Below are 20,397 nucleotides of genomic sequence, written 5' to 3'. Positions count from 1 at the left end.
TCTCCAGTTTATTTGGAGCTCCCCAAGGGTAGGGACCTCGGGTGCTTTTCCTCATTGCTCCCTCCCCTGGTGCCTGGCACAGGTCCTGGAACTTAGTGGGTGTTTAACAAATATATGTGGAACTATAGTGCAATGTTTTATTTTGAAATTCATGATAAAGAGATAAATCAGCTGCCTCTTCTATTCTGCTGACACCCAAACTGCAACCCCTGCCTCAGCGGCTTCAGCATCACCTGAGAGTTTGTCAGATTTCCAGGCTCCACACCAGATCTGCCAAATCAGAAGCTACGTCTTAACAAGATCCCCAGAGATTTGTATAAGCATCAAATTTTGAGAAATGTTGTTTTATATTCCATTTCTGAAATCAAATAATATGTCTATACGGCACATCTGGATTTGGAGGTTTCCTTTTAAATAACAATACATAAAAAATAACATATAATTTTATGTTTATAATAATAACATATAAAATTATACCTCTATAGATAGACAGATAGATAGATAGTAATGGGTGCTTACCATATGCCAGGCACTGTGTTAAGAGCTTTGCTTGGAATATGTGTTTTAATCTTTGCAACAACCCTTTGGGAGGAGGAACCATTATTAACCTCTTTGACAGAAGACAAAAGGGAGACTTAAAGTCATTGGAGCCAAGACTGTGATTTAAATTTTCGGTATAACAGATCCTGAGTGCTCAGGCTGGTCCTGGGGCACTGTCTTCTTGGAGCTGTACGTTTCGGATTCTAGTGTGTGGACGCCTGGCTTCTTCAGCTGTCACACTGGAAGCGACGCCGGTTACTAAATTGTGAGTGGGGCCAGTATCTCTTGGCTAAAAGACAAGGCAGCCTGGTGGCAGGGGCTGGAGGGGAGTGGGTATGTGTGAAGGCCCTAAACAGTGTGCAGGACCCCAGGCTAGAGTCACTCACTGCCCATCTTATTTTGAAACTGGCTTCTTTTCTCTAAACCTTGGTTTCCCCACCTGTCAAATGAAGCTTTGGGATTCAGGGATTGCGAAACCCCTTTGTGGTGATATAATTTTATCATTAATAATCACAGGTGTTTCATAGTATAGAAGTTGAAAGTGTGGGCTTTGGAATTAGGCTTGTGTTCAAATTCTGTCTCTACAACTAACCAGCTATGAGGCCTTGGACCCAGTTACTGAACATCTATTTCTATTTCTCTGTATTTCCACAGATAACAGAGTGATTTCTTATTTCATGGAGTGTAAGAAGCACATTTTAACATTTCTGAAATTGGAAGCATCTTACATTTGATGGTGTGTCACAATTTAGTTGGCAGCATTATTTTATTCTTAGGAGTACATAAATTAATGGTGTGTCTTATAATTGATGGCTTTTAGATTCAATGAAATATGGTAACAAAATACTTATCTCATAGAATTGTTGTGAAAATTAAATGAGATATGCATGTATCTACTTGGCACATACTAAATTCTCAATAAATGACAGTTGTTATCATGATTATGATCGGCAGCATGTCTTTTTCTTTTCTGGTAGAAGAGACATTAGTTTCATATTTATTGATTCGTGGCATATTTTTAACACATCCTCTCTTCCTCCAAGATCTTCCTTGGTGAGAGTGTTTGAAACATGTTTCTCCTTGCCCTCCTCATTTTTTATAAAGTATAGATGAGATACTAGTCTACAGAATAATTTTGGCTTGGAAACCCTGATTTGTGTATCACTAAAACAAGAAGGATGAAAAGAAAAACATTTAGTCCCTGTGTATAAGATATGAAGCATGAGATGGTCCTCAATTTAGGATTTTAGGATGGCCTGGACCTTGCTGAGATAGATTTGCCCTCACTGGTTTCTTGGGTGGGTGACCCCATACTGTGTGTGGTGACTATCACAATCTTGCTTGTCCCCTTTTTCTCCTTCTACTGGACTTGAACCTGTAAGAAGTTTGATGGAGATGGGAAAAAATACAGAAACTCAACACTACAGAATCTGCTTGGAAGTCCTTTGGATGGATTTGGCTTGCTCTAGAAGGTTTCTGTCACTTGGGAAGAAAAGAAAAATCTTCAGTTCCTTGGCAATCTCAGGGAATCTCAACTGTCCTCATAAGACTTCGCAGGGGAAAGATTTTGGCAATTATCTGGTCCCAGAAAGGACTGCTCTGTTTTTTGGTGGTCTTCCTGAATTAAAAGTTGTATACTTTTGAATGTATCCACTGAGTGAAAGGGTATTATCCAATTGCCCGTCACATTAGCTGGAAAGACTGCATGGTGGAAAGAAACAAAAAAAAAAGCATGGTGTTTGAATTTAAATGATCTGGGTTCAAATCCTGCTGGAAAATGTCATTTATCCTTTCCAAATCTCAGCTTCCTCACCTGTAAGAGGGGCAATAATGAAGCACTCTCCATGGGACTAAGGTAAAGAATGAAGCAGATCACCATGTAAAGTCCTTAGCACAGTGCTTGGGCCCATGGGTACACTGTCTGTCTGTCTGTCTATCTATCTATCTAATTTTGCAAATCCTTGCCATATTTGAAGGAAAAATTGTTTTATTTCAAGTTCCAGTAGAACTGTTCCGATGCTCATAAAATTATGCAAGTATTTAGCCAAGAACTGAGGCAAAACAGCAATAGTAGTGTAGACTTTCTCAGAGCTTGCTGGGTTCACGATGTGTGATGGTTTAAATGGAAATGTATTTAAAATAATAGAATTCAATTACAGGAGTCACAGCTTTTCTCTTGTAGAGTAACAGCCTTTTATATATTTTTCTTGAGATACTGTAATTAAACTGAACATTTAATTTCTAATAATGCTACCAGACAGAAAGCATAAGCCCACCAAAATGCCATCTGCAGAGTCCCGGAGCCTTGCAAAACACAGCCTGACCGAAGGACTCTGCAGCTGTCTGTATTTCACCCCGATTTGTACATGTAACTCCAGCTGTGCCGGGCCACCTGCACGCATTCAGTTTTGCATACCTATCCAGTGATTCAAGCTTTGTTTCCCTCGAAGGAAATTGAAAAGGGAGGGGGAGGGTAAGAAAAAAGATGTAAAGATCGGGAAAGAAGTGATTATGATTTCGATTATGACTGAGATCTGCTTTGCCAAGAAGAGGCCTTAGATGTACCAAGTTTCATTAGGTCCGGTTTTACTCTCTTCCCCCTCCTGCATCCTTTCTCTCCATCCCAGCCAGTATGATTTTTCTGGAGTGCAAAACACCAAGCCGCCGTCCCCGTGCTTGAAGAGCTTTCAATGGCTCTATATCACCTTTGGAAGTGAGACATGTGGGATTTTTCTTGCGAAAAATCTACATGCAAAAGTTGGTATAGGACTTCCCTGGTGGCACAGTGGTTGAGAGTGGAGAGTCCACCTGCTGATGCAGGGGACACGGGTTCGTGCCTCAGTCCGGGAAGATCCCACATGCCGCGGAGCGGCTGGGCCCGTGAGCCATGGCCGCTGAGCCTGCGCGTCCGGAGCTTGTGCTCCGCAACGGGAGAGGCCACAACAGTGAGAGGCCCGCATACCGCAAAAAAAAAAGAAAAAAAAAAAAAAAAAAAAGGTGGTACAAAGCCAGCTGAAAACCCTTTGGACCATGGGAGACAGTCTGAACTCTGTATTATGATGGCACGTAAATGTCTTGGAGATCTTGCCTCCTGCGTCTGTTGCCATCCTCAGCACCCACTCCTGCCATCATTTCACCCTGCTTTGCAGCCACATCGAATTATGGAGTAGTTCAGAGTGTGGCCTCTAACTGGCCTCAGATGCTGCCTCTGCTGACTTTTTTTTTTTAACATTTTTATTGGAGTATAATTGCTTTATAATGGTGTGTTAGTTTCTGCTGTATAAGCAAGTGAATCAGCTATACATATACATATATCCCCATATCTCCTCCCTCTTGCGTCTCCCTCTCATCCTCCCTATCTCACCCCTCTAGGTGGTCACAGAGCACGGAGCTGATCTCCCTGTGCTATGCGGCTGCTTCCCACTAGCTATCTATTTTGCATTTGGTAGTGTATATATGTCAATGCTACTATCTCACTTTGTCCCAGCTTACCCTTCCCCCTCCCCGTGTCCTCAAGTCCATTCTCTACATCTGCGTCTTTATTCCTGTCCTGCCACTATGTTCTTCAGAACCATTATTTTGTTTTTTTAGATTCCATATATATGTGTTAGCATACGGTTTTTGTTTTTCTATTTCTGACTTACTTCACTCTGTATGACAGTCTCTAGGTCCATCCAACTCACTACAAATTACTCAATTTCGTTTCTTTTAATGGCTGAGTAATATTCCGTTGTATATATTTGTCACATCTTCTGTATCCATTCATCTCCCGATGGACACTTAGATTGCTTCCATCTCCTGGCTATTGTAAACAGAGCTGCAAAGAACATTGTGGCACATGACTGTTTTTGAATTATGGATTTCTCAGGGTATATGCCCAGTAGTGGGATTGCTGGGTGGTATAGTAGTTCTATTTTTAGTTTTTTAAGGAACCTCCATACTGTTCTCCATAGTGGCTGTACCAATTTACATTCCCACCAACAGTGCAAGAGAGGGTTCCCTTTTCTCCACACCCTCTCCGGCATTTACTGTTTGTAGATTTTTTGATGATGGCCATTCTGACCAGTATGAGGTGATACCTCATTGTGGTTTTGATTTGCATTTCTCTAATGATTAGTGATGTTGAGCATCCTTTCATGTGTTTGTTGGCAATCTGTATATCTTCTTTGGAGAAATGTCTTTTTAGGTCTTCTGCCCATTTTTGGATTCGGTTGTTTGTTTTTTGATATTGAGCTGCATGAGCTGCTTGTATATTTTGGAGATTAATCCTCTGTTGGTTGATTCGTTTGCAAATATGTTCTCCCATTCTGAGGGTTGTCTTTTCGTCTTGTTTATGGTTTCCTTTGCTGTGTAAAAGCTTTGAAGTTTCATTAGGTCCCATTTGTTTATTTTTGTTTTTATTTCCATTACTCTAGGAGGTGGGTCAAAAAGGATTTTGCTGTGATTTATGTCATGGAGTGTTCTGCCTATGATTTCCTCTAAGAGTTTGATAGCGTCTGGCCTTACATTTAGGTATTTAAACCATTTTGAGTTTATTTTTGTGTACGTTGTTAGAGAGTGTTCTAATTTCATTCTTTTACATGTAGCTGTCCAGTTTTCCCAGCACCACTTATTGAAGAGGCTGTCTTTTCTCCACTGTATACTCTTGCCTCCTTTATCAAAGATAAGGTGTCCATATGTGCATGGGTTTATCTCTGGGCTTTCTGTCCTGTTCCAATGATCTATCTTTCTGTTTTTGTGCCAGTACCATACTGTCTTGATTACTGTAGCTTTGTAGTATAGTGTGAAGTCCAGGAGCCTGATTCCTCCAGCTCCGTTTTTCTTTCTCAAGCTTGCTTTGGCTATTTGGGGTCTTTTGTGTTTCCACACAAACTGTGAAATTTTTTGTTCTACTTCTGTAAAAATGTCATTGGTAGTTGGATAGGGATTGCACTGAATCTGTAGATTTCTTTGGGTAGTATAGTCATTTTCACAATGTTGATTCTTCCAATCCAAGAACAAGGCATATCTCTCTATCTGTTTGTATTATCTTTAATTTCTTTCATCAGTGTCTTATAGTTTTCTGCATACAGGTCTTTTGGCTCCTTAGGTAGGTTTATTCCTAGATATTTTATTCTTTTGGTTGCAATGGTAAATGGGAGTGTTTTCTTGATTTCACTTTCAGATTTTTCATCATTAGTGTATAGGAATGCCAGAGATTTCTGTGCATTAATTTTGTATCCTGCTACTTTACCAAATTCATTGATTAGCTCTAGTAGTTTTCTGGTAGCATCTTTAGGATTCTCTATGTATAGTATCATGTCATCTGCAAACAGTGACAGCTTTACTTCTCCTCTTCCGATTTGAAATCCTTTTATTTCTTTTTCTTCTCTGATTGCTGTGGCTAAAACTTCCAAAACTATGTTGAATAATAGTGAGTGGGCAACCTTGCCTTTTTCCTGATCTTCGTGGAAATAGTTTCAGCTTTTCACCATTGAGAGCGATGTTGGCTGTGGGTCTGTCATATATGGCCTTTATTATGTTGAGGAAAGTTCCCTCTATGCCTACTTTCTGGAGGGTTTTTATCATAAATGAGTATTGAATTTTGTTGAAAGCTTTTTCTGCATCTTGAGATGATCATATGGTTTTTCTCCTTCAATTTGTTAATACGGTGTATCACATTGATTGATTTGCATATATTGAAGGATCCTTGCATTCCTGGGATAAACCCCACTTGATCATGGTATGATCCTTTTAATGTGCTGTTGGATTCTGTTTGCTAGTATTTTGTTGAGGATTTTTGCATCTATGTTCATCAGTGATATTAGCCTGTAGTTTTCTTTTATTGTGGCACCTTTGTCTGGTTTTGGTATCAGGGTTCTGGTGGCCTCATAGAATGAGTTTGGGAGTATTCCTCCCTCTGCTATATTTTGGAAGAATTTGAGAAAGATAGGTGTTAGCTCTTCTCTAAATGTTTGATAGAATTCACGTGTGAAGCCATCTGGTCCTGGGCTTTTGTTTGTTGGAAGAGTTTTTTTTTTTTTTTGTGGTACGCGGGCCTCTCACTGTTGTGGCCTCTCCCGTTGTGGAGCACAAGCTCCGGACGCGCAGGTTCAGCGGCCATGGCTCACGGGCCCAGCCGCTCCGCGGCATGTGGGATCTTCCCGGATTGGGGCATGAACCCGTATCGCCTGCATCAGCAGGCGGATTCGCAATCACTGCGCCACCAGAGAAGCCGTGGAAGATTTTTATTCAGTGCTTGTGATTGATCTGTTTATATTTTCTATTTCTTCCTGGTTCAGTCTTGTAAGGTTGCGCTTTTCAAAGAATTTGTCCATTTCTTCCAGGTTGTCCTTTTTATTGGCATTTTATTGGCATAGAGTTGCTTGTAGTAATCTCTCGTGATCCTTTGTATTTCTGCAGTGTCAGTTGTTACTTCTCCTTTTTCATTTCTAATTCTATTGATTTGAGTCTTCTCCCTTTTTTTCTTGATGAGTCTGGTTTATCAATTTTGTTTATCTTCTCAAAGAACCAGCATGTAGTTTTATTGATCTTTGCTATTGTTTCCTTCATTTCTTATTCATTTATTTCTGATCTGATCTTTATGATTTCTTTCCTTCTGCTAAATTTGGGTTTTTTTGTTCTTCTTTCTCTAATTGCTTTACGTGTAATGTTAGCTTGTTTATTTGAGATGTGTCTTGTTTCCTGACGTAGGACTGTATTGCTATAAACCTCCCTCTTAGAACTGCTTTTGCTGCATGCCATAGGTTTTGGGTTGTCATGTTTTCACTCTCATGTGTTTCTAGGTATTTTTTGATTTCCTCTTTGATTTCTTCAGTGATCTCTTGGTTATTTAGGAGTGTATTGTTTAGCCTCCATGTGTTTGTATTTTTCACAGATTTTTTTCCTGTAATTGATATCTAGTGTCATAGCGTTGTGGTTGGAAAAGATACTTGATACAATTTCAATTTTCTTAAATTTACTGAGGCTTGATTTGTGACCCAAAATATGATCTATCCTGGAGAATGTTCCATGAGCACTTGAGAAGAAAGTGTATTCTGTTGTTTTTGGATGGACTGTCCTATAAATATCAATTAGGTCCATTTTGTTTAATGTATCATTGAAAGCTTGTGTTTCCTTATTTATTTTCATTTTGGATGATCTGTCCATTGGTGAAAGTGGGGTGCTAAAGTCCCCTACTATGATTGTGTTACTGTTGATTTCCCCTTTTACGGCTGTTAACATTTGCCTTATGTATTGAGGTGCTCCTGTGTTGGGTGCATAAATGTTTTTAATTGTTATATCTTCTTCTTGGATTGATCCCTTGATCATCATGTATTGTCCTTCTTTGTCTCTTGTAATAGTCTTTATTTTAAAGTCTATTTTGTCTGATATGAGAATTGCTACTCCAGCTTTCTTTTGATTTCCATTTGCATGGAATATCTTTTTCCATCCCCTCACTTTCAGTCTATACGTGTCCCTAGGTCTGAAGTGGGTCTCCTGTAGACAGCATATATACGGGTCTTGTTTTTTATCCATTCAGCCAATCTATGTCTTTTGGTGGGAGCATTTAATCCATTCACATTTAAGGTAGTTACCAATATGTATGTTCCTATTACCATTTTCTTAAATGTTTTGGGTTTGTTATTGTAGGTCTTTTCCTTCTCTTGTGTTTCCTGCCTAGAGAAGTTCCTTTAGCATTTGTTGTAGAGTTGGTTTGGCGGTGCTGAATTCTCTTAGCTTTTGCTTGCCTGTAAAGGTTTTAATTTCTCCGGCGAATCTGAATGAGATCCTCGCTGGGTAGAGTAATCTTTGCTGTAGGTTTTTCCCTTTCATCACTTTAAATATGTCCTGCCATTCCCTTCTGGCGTGCAGAGTTTCTGCTGCAAGATCATCTGTTAACCTTATGGGGATTCCCTTGTATGTTAGTTGTTGCTTTTCCCTTGCTACAATTTAATTGTAGTTAATTTTTGATAGTTTGATTGATATGTGTCTTGGCATGTTTCTCCTTGGATTTATCCTGTATGGGACTCTCTGCCCTTCCTGGACTTGTTTCACTATTTCCTTTCCCATATTAAGGAAGTTTTTAACTATAATCTCTTCAAATATTTTCTCAGTCCCTTTCTTTTTCTCTTCTTCTTCTGGGACCCCTATAATTTGAACGTTGGTGCATTTAATGTTGTCTCAGAGGTCTCTGAGACTGTCCTCAATTCTTTTCATTCTTTTTAAAAATTCTGCTCTGCAGTAGTTATTTCCATTATTTTATCTTCCAGGTCACTTATCCATTCCTCTGCCTCAGTTATTCTGCTATTGATTCCTTCTAGAGAATTTTTAATTTCATTTATTGTGTTGTTCATCATTGTTTGTTTGCTCTTCAGTTTTTCTAGGTCCTTGTTAAATGTTTCTTGTATTTTCTCCATTCTATTTCCAAGATTTTGGATCACCTTTACTATCATTACTCTGAATTCTTTTTCAGGTAGACAGCCTATTTCCTCTTCATTTATTTGGTCTGGTGGGTTTTTACCTTGCTCCTTCATCTGCTGTGTATTTCTCTGTCTTCTCATTTTGCTTAACTTACTGTGTTTGGGGTTTCCTTTTCACAGGCTGCAGGTTTGTAGTTGTTATTGTTTTTGGTGTCTGCTCCCAGTGGGTAAGGTTGATTCAGTGGGTTATGTAGGCTTCCTGGTGGAGGGGACTAGTGTCTGTGTTCTGGTGGATGAGGCTGGATCTTGTCTTTGTGGTGGGCAGGACTGCATCTGGTGCTGTGTTTTGGGGTGTCTGTGACCTTAGTATGATTTTAGGCAGCCTCTCTGCTAATGGGTGGGGTTATGTTCCTGTCTTGCTAGTTGTTTGGCATAGTGTGTCCAGCACTGTAGCTTGCTGGTCATTGAGTGGAGCTTGGTGTTAGCATTGAGATGGAGATCTCTGGGAGAGGTCTCGCCGTTTGATATTACGTGGGGCCGGGAGGTCTCTGGTGGACCAGTGTCCTGGACTCTGCTCTCCCACCTCAGAGGCTCAGATCTGACACCGGCCAGAGCACCAAGACCCTGTCAGCCACATGGCTCAGAGAAAAAGGGAGGAAAAAAAGAAAGAAAGAAAGAAAGAAAATAAATAAATATAATAAAATTATTAAAATAGAAAAAAATTATTAAAAATAAATAAAAAAGTAATTTAAAAAAGAGAGAGAAAGAAAGAAGAGAGCAACCAAACCAAAAGACACATCCACCAATTATAAGCAGAGCTAAAAACTATACTAAAAAACAAACAAACAAAAAAACTGTACAGCCAGAACCCCAGGACAAATGGCAAACGCAAAGCTATACAGACAAAGTCACACAAAGCATACACATACACACTCAGAAAAAGAGAAAAAGGAAAAAATATATATATTTAAAAAAAGAGAGAGCAACCAAATCAATAAACAAATCTAACAATGATAATAAGCTCTAAATACTAAACTAAAATAAACATAAAACCAGAAACAAATTAGATGCAGAAAGCAAACCCCAAGTCTACAGTTGCTCCCAAAGTCCACCGTCTCAATTTTGGGATGATTCGTTGTCTATTCATGTATTCCACAGATGCAGGTACATCAAGTTGACCGTGGAGATTTAATCCACTGCTTCTGAGGCTGATGGGAGAGATTTCCCTTTCTCTTCTTTGTTTGCACAGCTCCTGGGGGTCAGCTTTGGATTTGGCCCCACCTCTGCGTGTAGGTCGCCTGAGGGCATCTTTTGGGAAGTCTGAGGACTTATGCCAGCATTCAGCAGGTGTTCCTTAGGAGTTGTTCCACATGTAGATGTAGTTTTGATGTATTTGTGGGGAGGAAGGTGATCTCCATGTCTCACTCCTCCACCATCTTGAAGGCCTGCCCAACTATTTTTCTTTTTGTTCTTTTTTTTTCCCCTGAGGACCTAGGCGCTGACCACATCATGTGCTCGGGCCGTCACGTGCCTGGGCACCCCAGCCCTGCTTACTCTTAAGAAGACTCTAGCTTCACTTAATCTTCTAGGATTGTGTTATTTAACCTCTCCGTATCTCAGTTTGCTCATCTCTAAAATTGGAATAATAGTAGTAGCTACCTCAGAAGGAGTTTTGAGGATTAAATGAGTGAATATACATAAAGTACTGAGAGTTGTACCTGGCATGTAATACACAATTAATAAGCTTTAGCTATTTTTATTAACTCTATGGTTTTATGTATTTGCACATATTACTCTCTTTATCTAGGGTGCCTCTCCACTTTCCAATCCCACCTCCTTTTCACTGATTCTATTTCATCTTTCAAGACGAAGTCCAAGCTTGCCATTCTTGGGAAGACTTCCATGGTTTTCTGACAAGGCCCTCTTACATACAACTCTATACCAATCGGTGTTGCTGCATACTGAATTTGTAATTTACACTTATGCACCTATTTACATATGCTCCGTAAGGGTAAGAGCTGTTTCCTCTTGTTTACATAGTCCCTGGCTTTTACCACTGTACCTGGCACATGGTAGTCTCCCACTAAGCACTTGTCTAATGAATGAACAAATGAATGAGTGAATGAATAAATGGACACCTTTCCTTCCAGGGAGAAAAAGGCCTGTATGCCTTGAACACAGGTTTTTGAGTCTTCAAATACTTATTGCTAGCCTGGTGCTTGGAGTGTGCTCAAAAATGCTTTCTGAACTGACTGGAAATGCATTTAATTCTAATCAGATGATAATTATCTTTGGAGAATCATTTAGACTTTAAAACCATGATCCATACTATATATTTATTAAAGTGTTAAGTTTGAGCTTTCCTCAAAATATACTCAGAAGTTTGGGGACCAAACAAGAAGGAAACTGCCTAAGCCAGGAAACATTTAAGGGCTTTCCTCTCATGAAACTTCTAGCAATGGCCCCTGTTTAGCCACCTGTGCGTGCATCCTGCCTCATCACGTGATACATACAAGAACAACACGGACACAACTCCTCTCTGCCTTGGCCGAGAAACATTCATCAAAGAACACAAACTTCTCAATAGGGCAGAAAACAGGGAAAGAAACGAAAAACAAAGAGGAAGATTAGTTTGCTTCAGTCACTGTTGTTTTTAAAAAAGCGCATGAGGCCGAATCACTGGAATCCTGAAACCAAAGATGAGATGAAGCTCCACAGCAAACCAGGGTTCTGTTCCTCCAAAACTTATGCCTTTCCAGAAATTCTGCTCTCTAGAGGTCAACGTCTAGTGGGCATGAGATGTAGTTAGACAGCACAAATTAACTCCTTAAGTATTACTGCAACTCCACATCAGTCTTTGGGAGTACATACATTAAGGAGCTATTAAAAAACAAAAACAGAAACAAAAACTAAATATAACTCAACAGTCCTGATGGTTTATAATGCATATACAATTGGTTCACCTGCGTCCTTTTGATTCTCTATTTGAAAGAGAAAGCACGACAAGGAGAGAAGAGAGAGAGAAACAAGAACACATATGCAAGGATTAATGAGCAAGTGAACCAAAATGCCCCCCACTTATGTGTGATACATGATGTTGGAAGGAAAAAGTTGCCCTTGAGTTCCCACCGCCCAGAAGTGTGGGGTCAATGCTGCACAAATAGAAAATTAGTCAAATTAAGTTTAATGTGAAGTCAAGCTGTGACACATACATGAACTCTCCAGTGACAACTAAGTCATATGTTCTAGCCAGAGCTTAGAGGACGAGGACAACTCCAAATCTCCAGAAAGCACAAGAAAAAGCTTCCCAGTTTCCGAGAACAGACAGGAGGCATATAAGATCCAACTTTTACAGAGAACGGACCACCCTGTGTGATCTACCCACAACAGTTTGACATCTTAAACATGGAAAAGAAAGCACGGTTTGGCCCCGACTGTCCTTTATCTGACACCTAACACATTGCTCCCCACCTAGCTGCTACCTTTTGATTGTGTACCAGTGACAAGCACCTTACAAATTGGGGTTACACACAAGCAAAGTAAAAATGCATTCAGGTCACAGACAGAGAATAACTGAAAAACTTACAGACAAATCTGAGTTTATCACAAACAAATGGCTTAATTGTCTAACCTGTGTTAGGCTGATAAAAGTGACTGGACTTCTCACACTGGGTTTCACAGACAGAATCAACAGACAAGCCAATGCTAAAAAACTTGAAGCAAGGAGAGTGAGTTGGTTTGGATCTGAATTTTCTTGAAATAATGAAAACAGAAAGAGTGAAGACAGCATGGCGAGGAGGTGGTAGGTACTCACGAATGGTTAAATCCATCACTTGGGAGGCCAAGCAGAAGACAGGATGCTCATACATTTCTCTCTTTTTCCCTATAAAAGAGGATTTGGGCATGCAAGAGGCTTAGGTCAGAGGTCAAGAGGTTATAGGTCATAGGTTAGAGGAAAACGTTACATTAGCTCAAAGGAAAATAGCCACAGAATATTTTGGGATAAACACAGGATAAAAGAAAAAGGAGTTTCAAAATTGGAGATCTACTGGATTAACCATTCAGCATGCCGTGAGTCACGAGAGAGATTGTGACCATGATTTTACACGTCTCTTTAGAATTATTTGCAAGAATACAATGACCGAAAACATCATGAATAAAGGGAAACAGAATTTCATTGATTGAAGGCTCCAAGATACTAAGGATTTCAGACTTTAGTATCTAAGGCTCTTGAGGTATTTCTTCATAAACATAGTCTCCAGCAATATTACTACAACTTCTTTCCAACATTCTCAGGGAACTAAGCTGTTAATGGTCACAGAGAATCTCAAATGTCAAAATGCAAGATTTCTTTGCCGGGGGTAGGATCAGAACCTTGTAAAAGAAAGTTGTCTGGTAGTAATATATTTAAAGCTGCCATGTCTCAGCCTATGGTGGACTATGTTCATGAAAGAAAACCTGATACATGCAGCCAGAGGATGTTGGGTTGTCTGAATTAACAATCCCAGCATGCTTTGAAATTGGTGTCACAGCCACTTTTGCAGGGTTAACGTCAAAAAGTGGCTGAGCCAATCACGGACAAGGAAGGAGAGAAGCGGAAGAGAGCAGGTAGTGTGGAATGAGGTACTTCTCTGAAAAGAGAGTTGGAAAAAAAAGATTGGTTTCTTCAAAGAATCCCCAGCCCTAAAAGTCACAGTGCAAAAGATAATTAACACAACCAAGAAGAATTGAGGCACAAAAGGAAATTACAGACCAGCTGATCTACTTCAGAAATGAATGCATTTTTACTTACAGATCTTAAAGTTTGTTTTTGGATATATTTATCTGAAAGAAGAGAGCAGATCTTACCAAAAGACTAGTCATAGCTAGACCAAGACCTACACATGAGGCAGCAGACGTTGGCAACAGAACGTTTCTTGATCCCATCCCATCCCTGGCCTGGCCTAGAATTACTAGGTACCCGGTTGACTTTAACAAATACAACCAATCATTATGTCCTGGGAAGGTAAATGCTGGAATCATTATTTGCTAATATAGCCCTTTAACGATCTCCTTGTTCCTCTATTTTTGTCACTCATTACCAAGTCAAGAGTTGATAAACATCCTTTTAGTGCCCAATTCTTAAGTGTTTCTCCCTGGATGCATAACAACGAATTCGTTACCACTGGTACACAATTTGCATTGTCAGACAGACAAAATTGAGAGAAGGAGGACATGGAATGTACAGAACACTGCGCATTTGACAATGACCTTAACCTAATTCTCTAAGGAAACAAGGACTTTGGCAGGGTAAGTGATGGGGTTTTGGTAGTTGATTAGGTCTCTCTTAGTTTTTCTTTTCCCAGTCATGTCCTGAAGGCAGACTATGGGTATTTGCTGGTTTTGTTTGGGTGTTTCACATGAGAGAACATCAGATTCCAGAATGCGGACACATTGAGTTTTGCACACAGAACTTCCACATTTATACACTTACACCACTGGTCAAGTTGGGTGTGGTTTTCAAATCACCCTATAGCAGCCAACAGGGTAACAATGAAAAGTGATTAATACCTTTGCAAAGGAACAGGTCCCAAAGAACCATATCTTCTCAAGTAGAGTGGACTTTGGGCAATTGCTTGGTCATTAGTGACCACTTTCCTAAAACTTGAGAGGGCAGTGATAACCACCATCCTAGGTTTGGAGTAACAAGATTGAATAAGATCTAAAGCAAACCAGGAGCCATCAGAGACAGCCGAATACTAACCTGCCATCAAGTTTGAAAAGCTACCGAGAGACAAGATATGTTCAAGAGACCAGAAAGAGTTAGGCAAAATCTCGATGTTGCTTTATTCAATTCCTGTTTTGCTTCCAATGCTATCAACAGTGGACAACACACTGTTTAGTTTTCCTCTATTTAAAGAAGGTAGCCACCCTACAGAACTCTTTCATAGAAAAACATTAGCCACAGAGCAAAGTCAGGGCCAACACAGCCTCTTGGAAGGACCTTAGTTGTCTGATAACATCCTATATTCAAAATCCTTCCCTACGAAGACCGTTGCCTGAGACCCTGTGCCTTCAGTCATTTATGTGACCACAGCTGAGGAAGCTATCCCATTTCAAGTGCTTTCGAGTTTCAGCTTAACATACAGAGATGGGCCACTGTTTTCTGGTGCCCGTCAGAAAAGAGACAGACTTCCCTAGGGAGGCATACCAAAATTTAAATTAAAAATTGGGGGCAGAAGGGGGCCTTACCTTCGATTTTGGCATACTCTGACAGCCGAGAATAGTTGACTAAAGCAGCCTGCTCTAGACATTTACGGATGACTGTTTTTACCTCCTCTTGTGGTACTGGGGTAACAATATCTTTCATCAAGACCTATAGGTGGAAAAACTAGGTTCTTAAGATGGTTCAACCAAATGTGTTACTCATTTACGTTTAAAGAATTCAGTTTAAAATTAGTTGTGAATGCCTCTTTGCAACTTAACATAGATTGAGTGCCATTGTTAAAGAGAAAATAAAAAATTCCAGTGCACAGTTAGGATGTCAAAGGCTGTCCATGAATCATGGAAGGGCAAGGAGCGTATCTTCAATATATCCTAACTATTTGAGAGTCTGGAGATAAAACATCTAGAATTTTGGCAATTTCTTCATATTTATTCTGGTATTTGATGAATGGTAAACAAATCCTTTAGAAATGACAATCTAGGCCATTCAACCACAATATTTAATTACCATGATGTTTATGTCTCTGTGTATATATCATTTGTCTTTTACTTTCATTCTTACCCTTTCCAAGAGCGAGAGGGTAGCTTTCAAAGCACCTTCAGGTCGACCAAATGGAAAGCAATACCTAAAAAAGACAGAAAAATGTTCAGGTTGCCTGAATCACTTACATTTTAGAATGAAATATGCTGTAACTTGATCCCTATGGCAACTCCCTCTCAGGAACAGAAAATGCTTTTTATTTTGTCACGTTGTGTTATGCTAATCTGAATTCACACCATATATGTGTGTATATAATGTATATATGTGTATGTGTGAATAATGACTAAAGAGAGACTCTGCAAATGTCTGCAGCAGAAAAGAATATTTCCAGTGATGACATAAGGCTCTGTTTAGATTTCTGTTGTGAAGGAGAACCATTTGTTAGCTCAAATGTGACCTTATAGATAATTATTGAGACCAGACCGGCATTAAACAATATTAGTTGAAACAGGCTAAAATGCAAACACACTTACCTAAATCCCCAGAGGATTAGTATAGGAAATACAGGAGTGTATTTTGAGCAAATTCATGATTCTACTAATTGTCCTTCCTTGATTGTAGTTTTTAATTGTTATTTGATCTTTTACTATTGGCAATGTATCTAGCATAGAGTGTATGACCCGTAAAGATTTATCCAGGAGGTTTCTGATGGCACAGATGGTACCTATGTCAGGTACCACTAAGAGTTCTAGTAACTATTTCAGGCTGTCGGAAGCCTTTCAAGACACTCTTCCTCATGGTACCAAAGGAACAGGATGGGCTACTGAAACCCAGACTATCCTATGTATGTATGCCATTTCTTCCACTTGCTGGCGGAGGGGCCTGGGGCAAGTTACTTAACTTCTCTCAACCTCGGTTTACTCCTTGTTTCAATGGGAATTACAATAACTACCTTACAAATTGTCCTGAGAATAAAAAAAAATGAGTTCATTCTTATCCAGCCTCTAGTTCCCTGTGTAGGGCACAGGAAGCATTTAATAAATAGGAACTATTTACTATACTATTATAAATGCTCTTACTATTGATGAGCTCCTATTCCAAGATCTCTGGGTTCAGGACCACCAGTGCAGCATTAAAAATATCTAATCGACTCTAAGGGAGAAGTGGGCTGTGTGGTGCAAGGCTCAAGCCCAGATCCGCGAGCTGTCTCGAGAGTGTGCGGAAGTGCATGATCAGTCTGTCAAGGCTGAACCAAGATTCTTTCTTTCCCCACATAGCCCACTAGTCCTGTTTTCAGGTAACGGAGAAGGTGGGGATGCTCTTCTGGGTACCACTGCCTTCCTTCCCTATGAGAACTGATTCACAGGAGTTTTCACTGTGGGGAGGAAACCTTGAAGAAGCGTCAAATTCAACATTTTAGTAGATTTTTAAAAATAGATTGATGTTCAGGGTCAGCTTACACAAAGAGGGCTTTGTTCTTTCAGTGGAAATAAAATGAACTTAAGATTTCAAAGTCTCCTGGATATTGGGGAACACTGTCTTGGTTGGCTTTTTCATTCAGCTATTTCTTTCTTATTTTTTTTACTGAAGTATAGTTGGTTTACAATGTTGTGTTAGTTTCGGGTGTATAGCAAACTGATTCAGTTATATATATATATATTATATACATATGTTACATATATTCTTTCTCAGATTCTTTTCACTTATAGGTTATTAAAAAATATTGAGTATAGTTCGCTGTGCTATCCAGTAGGTCCTCATTCAGCTCTTTCTAATATTTAGTGTGTCTCTGAGAGATTTACAGTTTTAGAAAATCAAGCCCTTAATTTGCCCCTCCCCAGTCTCAACCTCCTAAAAAGCCCTTTAACCCCAGATCCTTACCTAAAATGTGTAATCTGATTTTCCAGCAGAACTCGGAGTCTCTCTTTGATTTCTTCAAAACGTTCCTTTTCTTCAACAGTCACAGTTCCAATTCCATCAGGCCTGAAAGAAGACATGTCATGAGGTGACGGGAACCTCATACACTGACACCATCAAATCAGATCTCTAGCAGGAGGAAACTGTCCATTTTAGAAGAATAACTACAGTGATCGATGTGACTTTAGGAGAAGTCCTGCTTTTCAGTGCCAGCGACTAGAGGGGATGGGGTATTTTGAGGTTATCATTTGGAGACATTTGCAGAACTGTCGCTCATTTATTGTGAAATGGTAAAATGTACAAAGGGGTGGCTTGCAGGTTAAAGCCAACCTCTAGACCTGCTCTGTTTGGCTCACAGCCTTTTGAAATTTTGAACTGCTTGCCAACATTTTTTTACATTAGGAAAGTTTTATGATACAATTCTCTTGCAAATTTGGAACAGCTGGCATTAATTGGAGAGGGGCAACAAACAGCTTCTTCCTTAGCTGGGGCAGGCACTCTCCGGGTCCATATCTCTAATTTACATTACCTGTCTCTCTTGTGGGCACTTATGTTTGGGACTCCTGAACTATGCACACAAACTCCTATGAAAACCAGGAGTCCTGTAAGTGTTTATATTTCCCAGAGGTAAATGCTGTTAAATGACTCACTTTCCAGCTTATAACTACAGATTAATTTCACCACTCATGTATTAACTAAAGAACAAATTACAAGACATTGTACAAATTACAAGACCTTGATGAAAGAAATTGAAGAAAATTCAAATAAATGGAAAGATATCTTGTGTACATGGATTGGAAGAATTAATATAGTTAACATGTCTGTACTACCCAAAGCCATCTATAAATTCTATGCAATCCCTATCAAAATTCCAGTGGGATTTTTTTCACAGAAATAGAAAAAAAAAATCCTAAAATTTGTAAGGCAACACAAAAGCCCCAAATAACCAAAGGAATCCTGAGAAAGAACAAAGTTGGAGGCATCGCAATTCCTGAATTTGAACTATATTACAAAGCTGTAGTTATCAAAACAGTACAGTACTGGCATAAAAACAAACATATAGACCAATGGAACAGAGTTGAGAGCCCAGAAATAAACCCTTGCATGTATGGTCAACTAATATTTGACAAGGGAGCCAAGAATACTCAATGGGGAAAGGATAGTTTCTTCAATAAGTGGCAATGGGAAAACTGGATATCCACATGCAAAAGAATGAAATTGGATCCTTATCTTAGAACATTCACAAAAAAGAACTCAAAATGGATTAAAGACTTAAATGTAAGACCTGAAGCTGTAAAAATCCTAGAATGAAATATAGAGGGAAAGTTCTTTGACATCGGTCTTGGCAATAATTTTTTTGAATATGACACCAAAGCACAAACAACAGAAGCAAAATAGACAAGACAAAAAAAGTGACACTTTAGCAAATTAAAGAGCTTCTGCATAGCAAAATGTAAAGACAACCTACAGCTGCCTAACATCTAAAGCTGGATTTCTCACTTAATAGTTTGTGACTTCTTTGAGACTCAGTTTCCTTATCTGTCAAATAGGGATAAAAACAGTCCTTCCTGAGGGCTTCTATAAGGGTTAATTAGCACATGGAACATGATAACACGTACAAATCCCCTGGCACATAAGTGCTCAATAAATGTTTGCTATTGTTATTGCTGAAAAAAAAAAAGAGACAACCTATGGAATGAGATAAAATATTTGCAAGCCATCTATTTGATAAGAGGTTAACATTCAAAATATAGAAGGAATTCATAAAAAATAGAAACCCCCCAAATAATTTGATTAAAAATAGGCAGAGGACATAGACTTTTTCCCAAAGAAGACATACAAATGGCCATTAGGTACATGAAAAGATGCTCAACATCATTAATCATCAAGGAAATACAAATCAAAACCGCAGGGAGATATCACCCCACACCTGTCAGAATGGCTGTTCTCAAAACAAAAAGACAACAAATACGTGCTGGAGAGGCTTTGGAGAAAAGTGAACCCTCCTGCACTGTTAGTGGGAAGGTAAACTGGTGCAGCCACTATGGAGACCAGTACGGAGGTCTCTCAAAAATTAAAAATAAAACTGCCAAATGATCTAGCAATCCCACTTCTGGGTATGTAGATGTATCTGAAAAAAAGGAAATCAGTATCTTTTTTTTCCTCATTTATTTATTTATTTATTTATTTTTTATATAGCAGGTTCTTATTACCTATTTTATACATGTTAGTGTATCTATGCCAATCCCAATCTCCCACTTCATCCCACCACCATCACCCGCCTCACCCTCCGCTTTCCCCCTTTGGTGTCTATACGTTTGTTCTCTACATGTGGAAAATCACTATCTTGAAGATATGTCTGCACCCCCATGTTAACTGCAGCATTACTTACAATAGCCAAGATAGGGAAACAACCTATGTTGTTTATTGACAATATTATCTATTGACAGATGAACTGAACGAATAAAGGATACATACACAGTGGAAAATTATTCAGCCACAAAAAAGAAGGCATTAATGCTAAGTGAAATAAATGAGACAGTAAGGTTAACACTGATATGTGTATGATAAACACACAGTACTTACATGTGGTACCTAAAGAAGCTGAACTCATAGAAACAGAGAGGAGAATGGTGGTTGCCAGAGGCTGGGGAGTGGGTGAAATGGGAAGATGTTGGTCAAAGGGTACAAACTTCCAGCTATAAGAGGAATAAGTTCTGAGGATCTAATATACCCTATGGTGACTATAATTAATAGTACTGTATTATTTACTTGAAAGCTGTCAAGAGAGTAGATCTTAAATGTTATACACACACACATACATACACACACACACACACAAACACAGAGTAA

The 20,397-nt window shown here is 39.3% G+C and overlaps 1 protein-coding gene across 16 annotated transcripts in view; it reads right to left on the bottom strand.

The window, feature by feature from the left end:
* CADPS (calcium dependent secretion activator) overlaps positions 1-20,397 on the bottom strand; it is a 479,657-nt gene that overhangs the window by 108,823 nt on the left and 350,437 nt on the right. For 8 of the 16 annotated variants that reach the window (XM_060163969.1, XM_060163972.1, XM_060163975.1 and 5 more), the window contains 4 exons: positions 17,509-17,610; positions 15,709-15,772; positions 15,174-15,297; positions 10,737-10,754 (listed from right to left, as the gene is read on the bottom strand). In XM_060163969.1, the coding sequence (XP_060019952.1) occupies positions 10,737-10,754; positions 15,174-15,297; positions 15,709-15,772; positions 17,509-17,610 (308 nt within the window). Of the gene's footprint in view, positions 1-10,736; positions 10,755-11,905; positions 11,924-12,756; positions 12,826-15,173; positions 15,298-15,708; positions 15,773-17,508; positions 17,611-20,397 lie in introns of all 16 variants that reach the window. The other 8 variants (XM_060163973.1, XM_060163970.1, XM_060163977.1 and 5 more) reach the window with 3 other exon arrangements.

The sequence above is a fragment of the Lagenorhynchus albirostris genome, chromosome 10 (assembly GCF_949774975.1).
Source record: "Lagenorhynchus albirostris chromosome 10, mLagAlb1.1, whole genome shotgun sequence".
Classification (NCBI taxonomy): domain Eukaryota; kingdom Metazoa; phylum Chordata; class Mammalia; order Artiodactyla; family Delphinidae; genus Lagenorhynchus; species Lagenorhynchus albirostris.
Note: the sequence above shows the minus strand (reverse complement) of the source record. Positions and strands in the feature narration are given on the sequence as shown.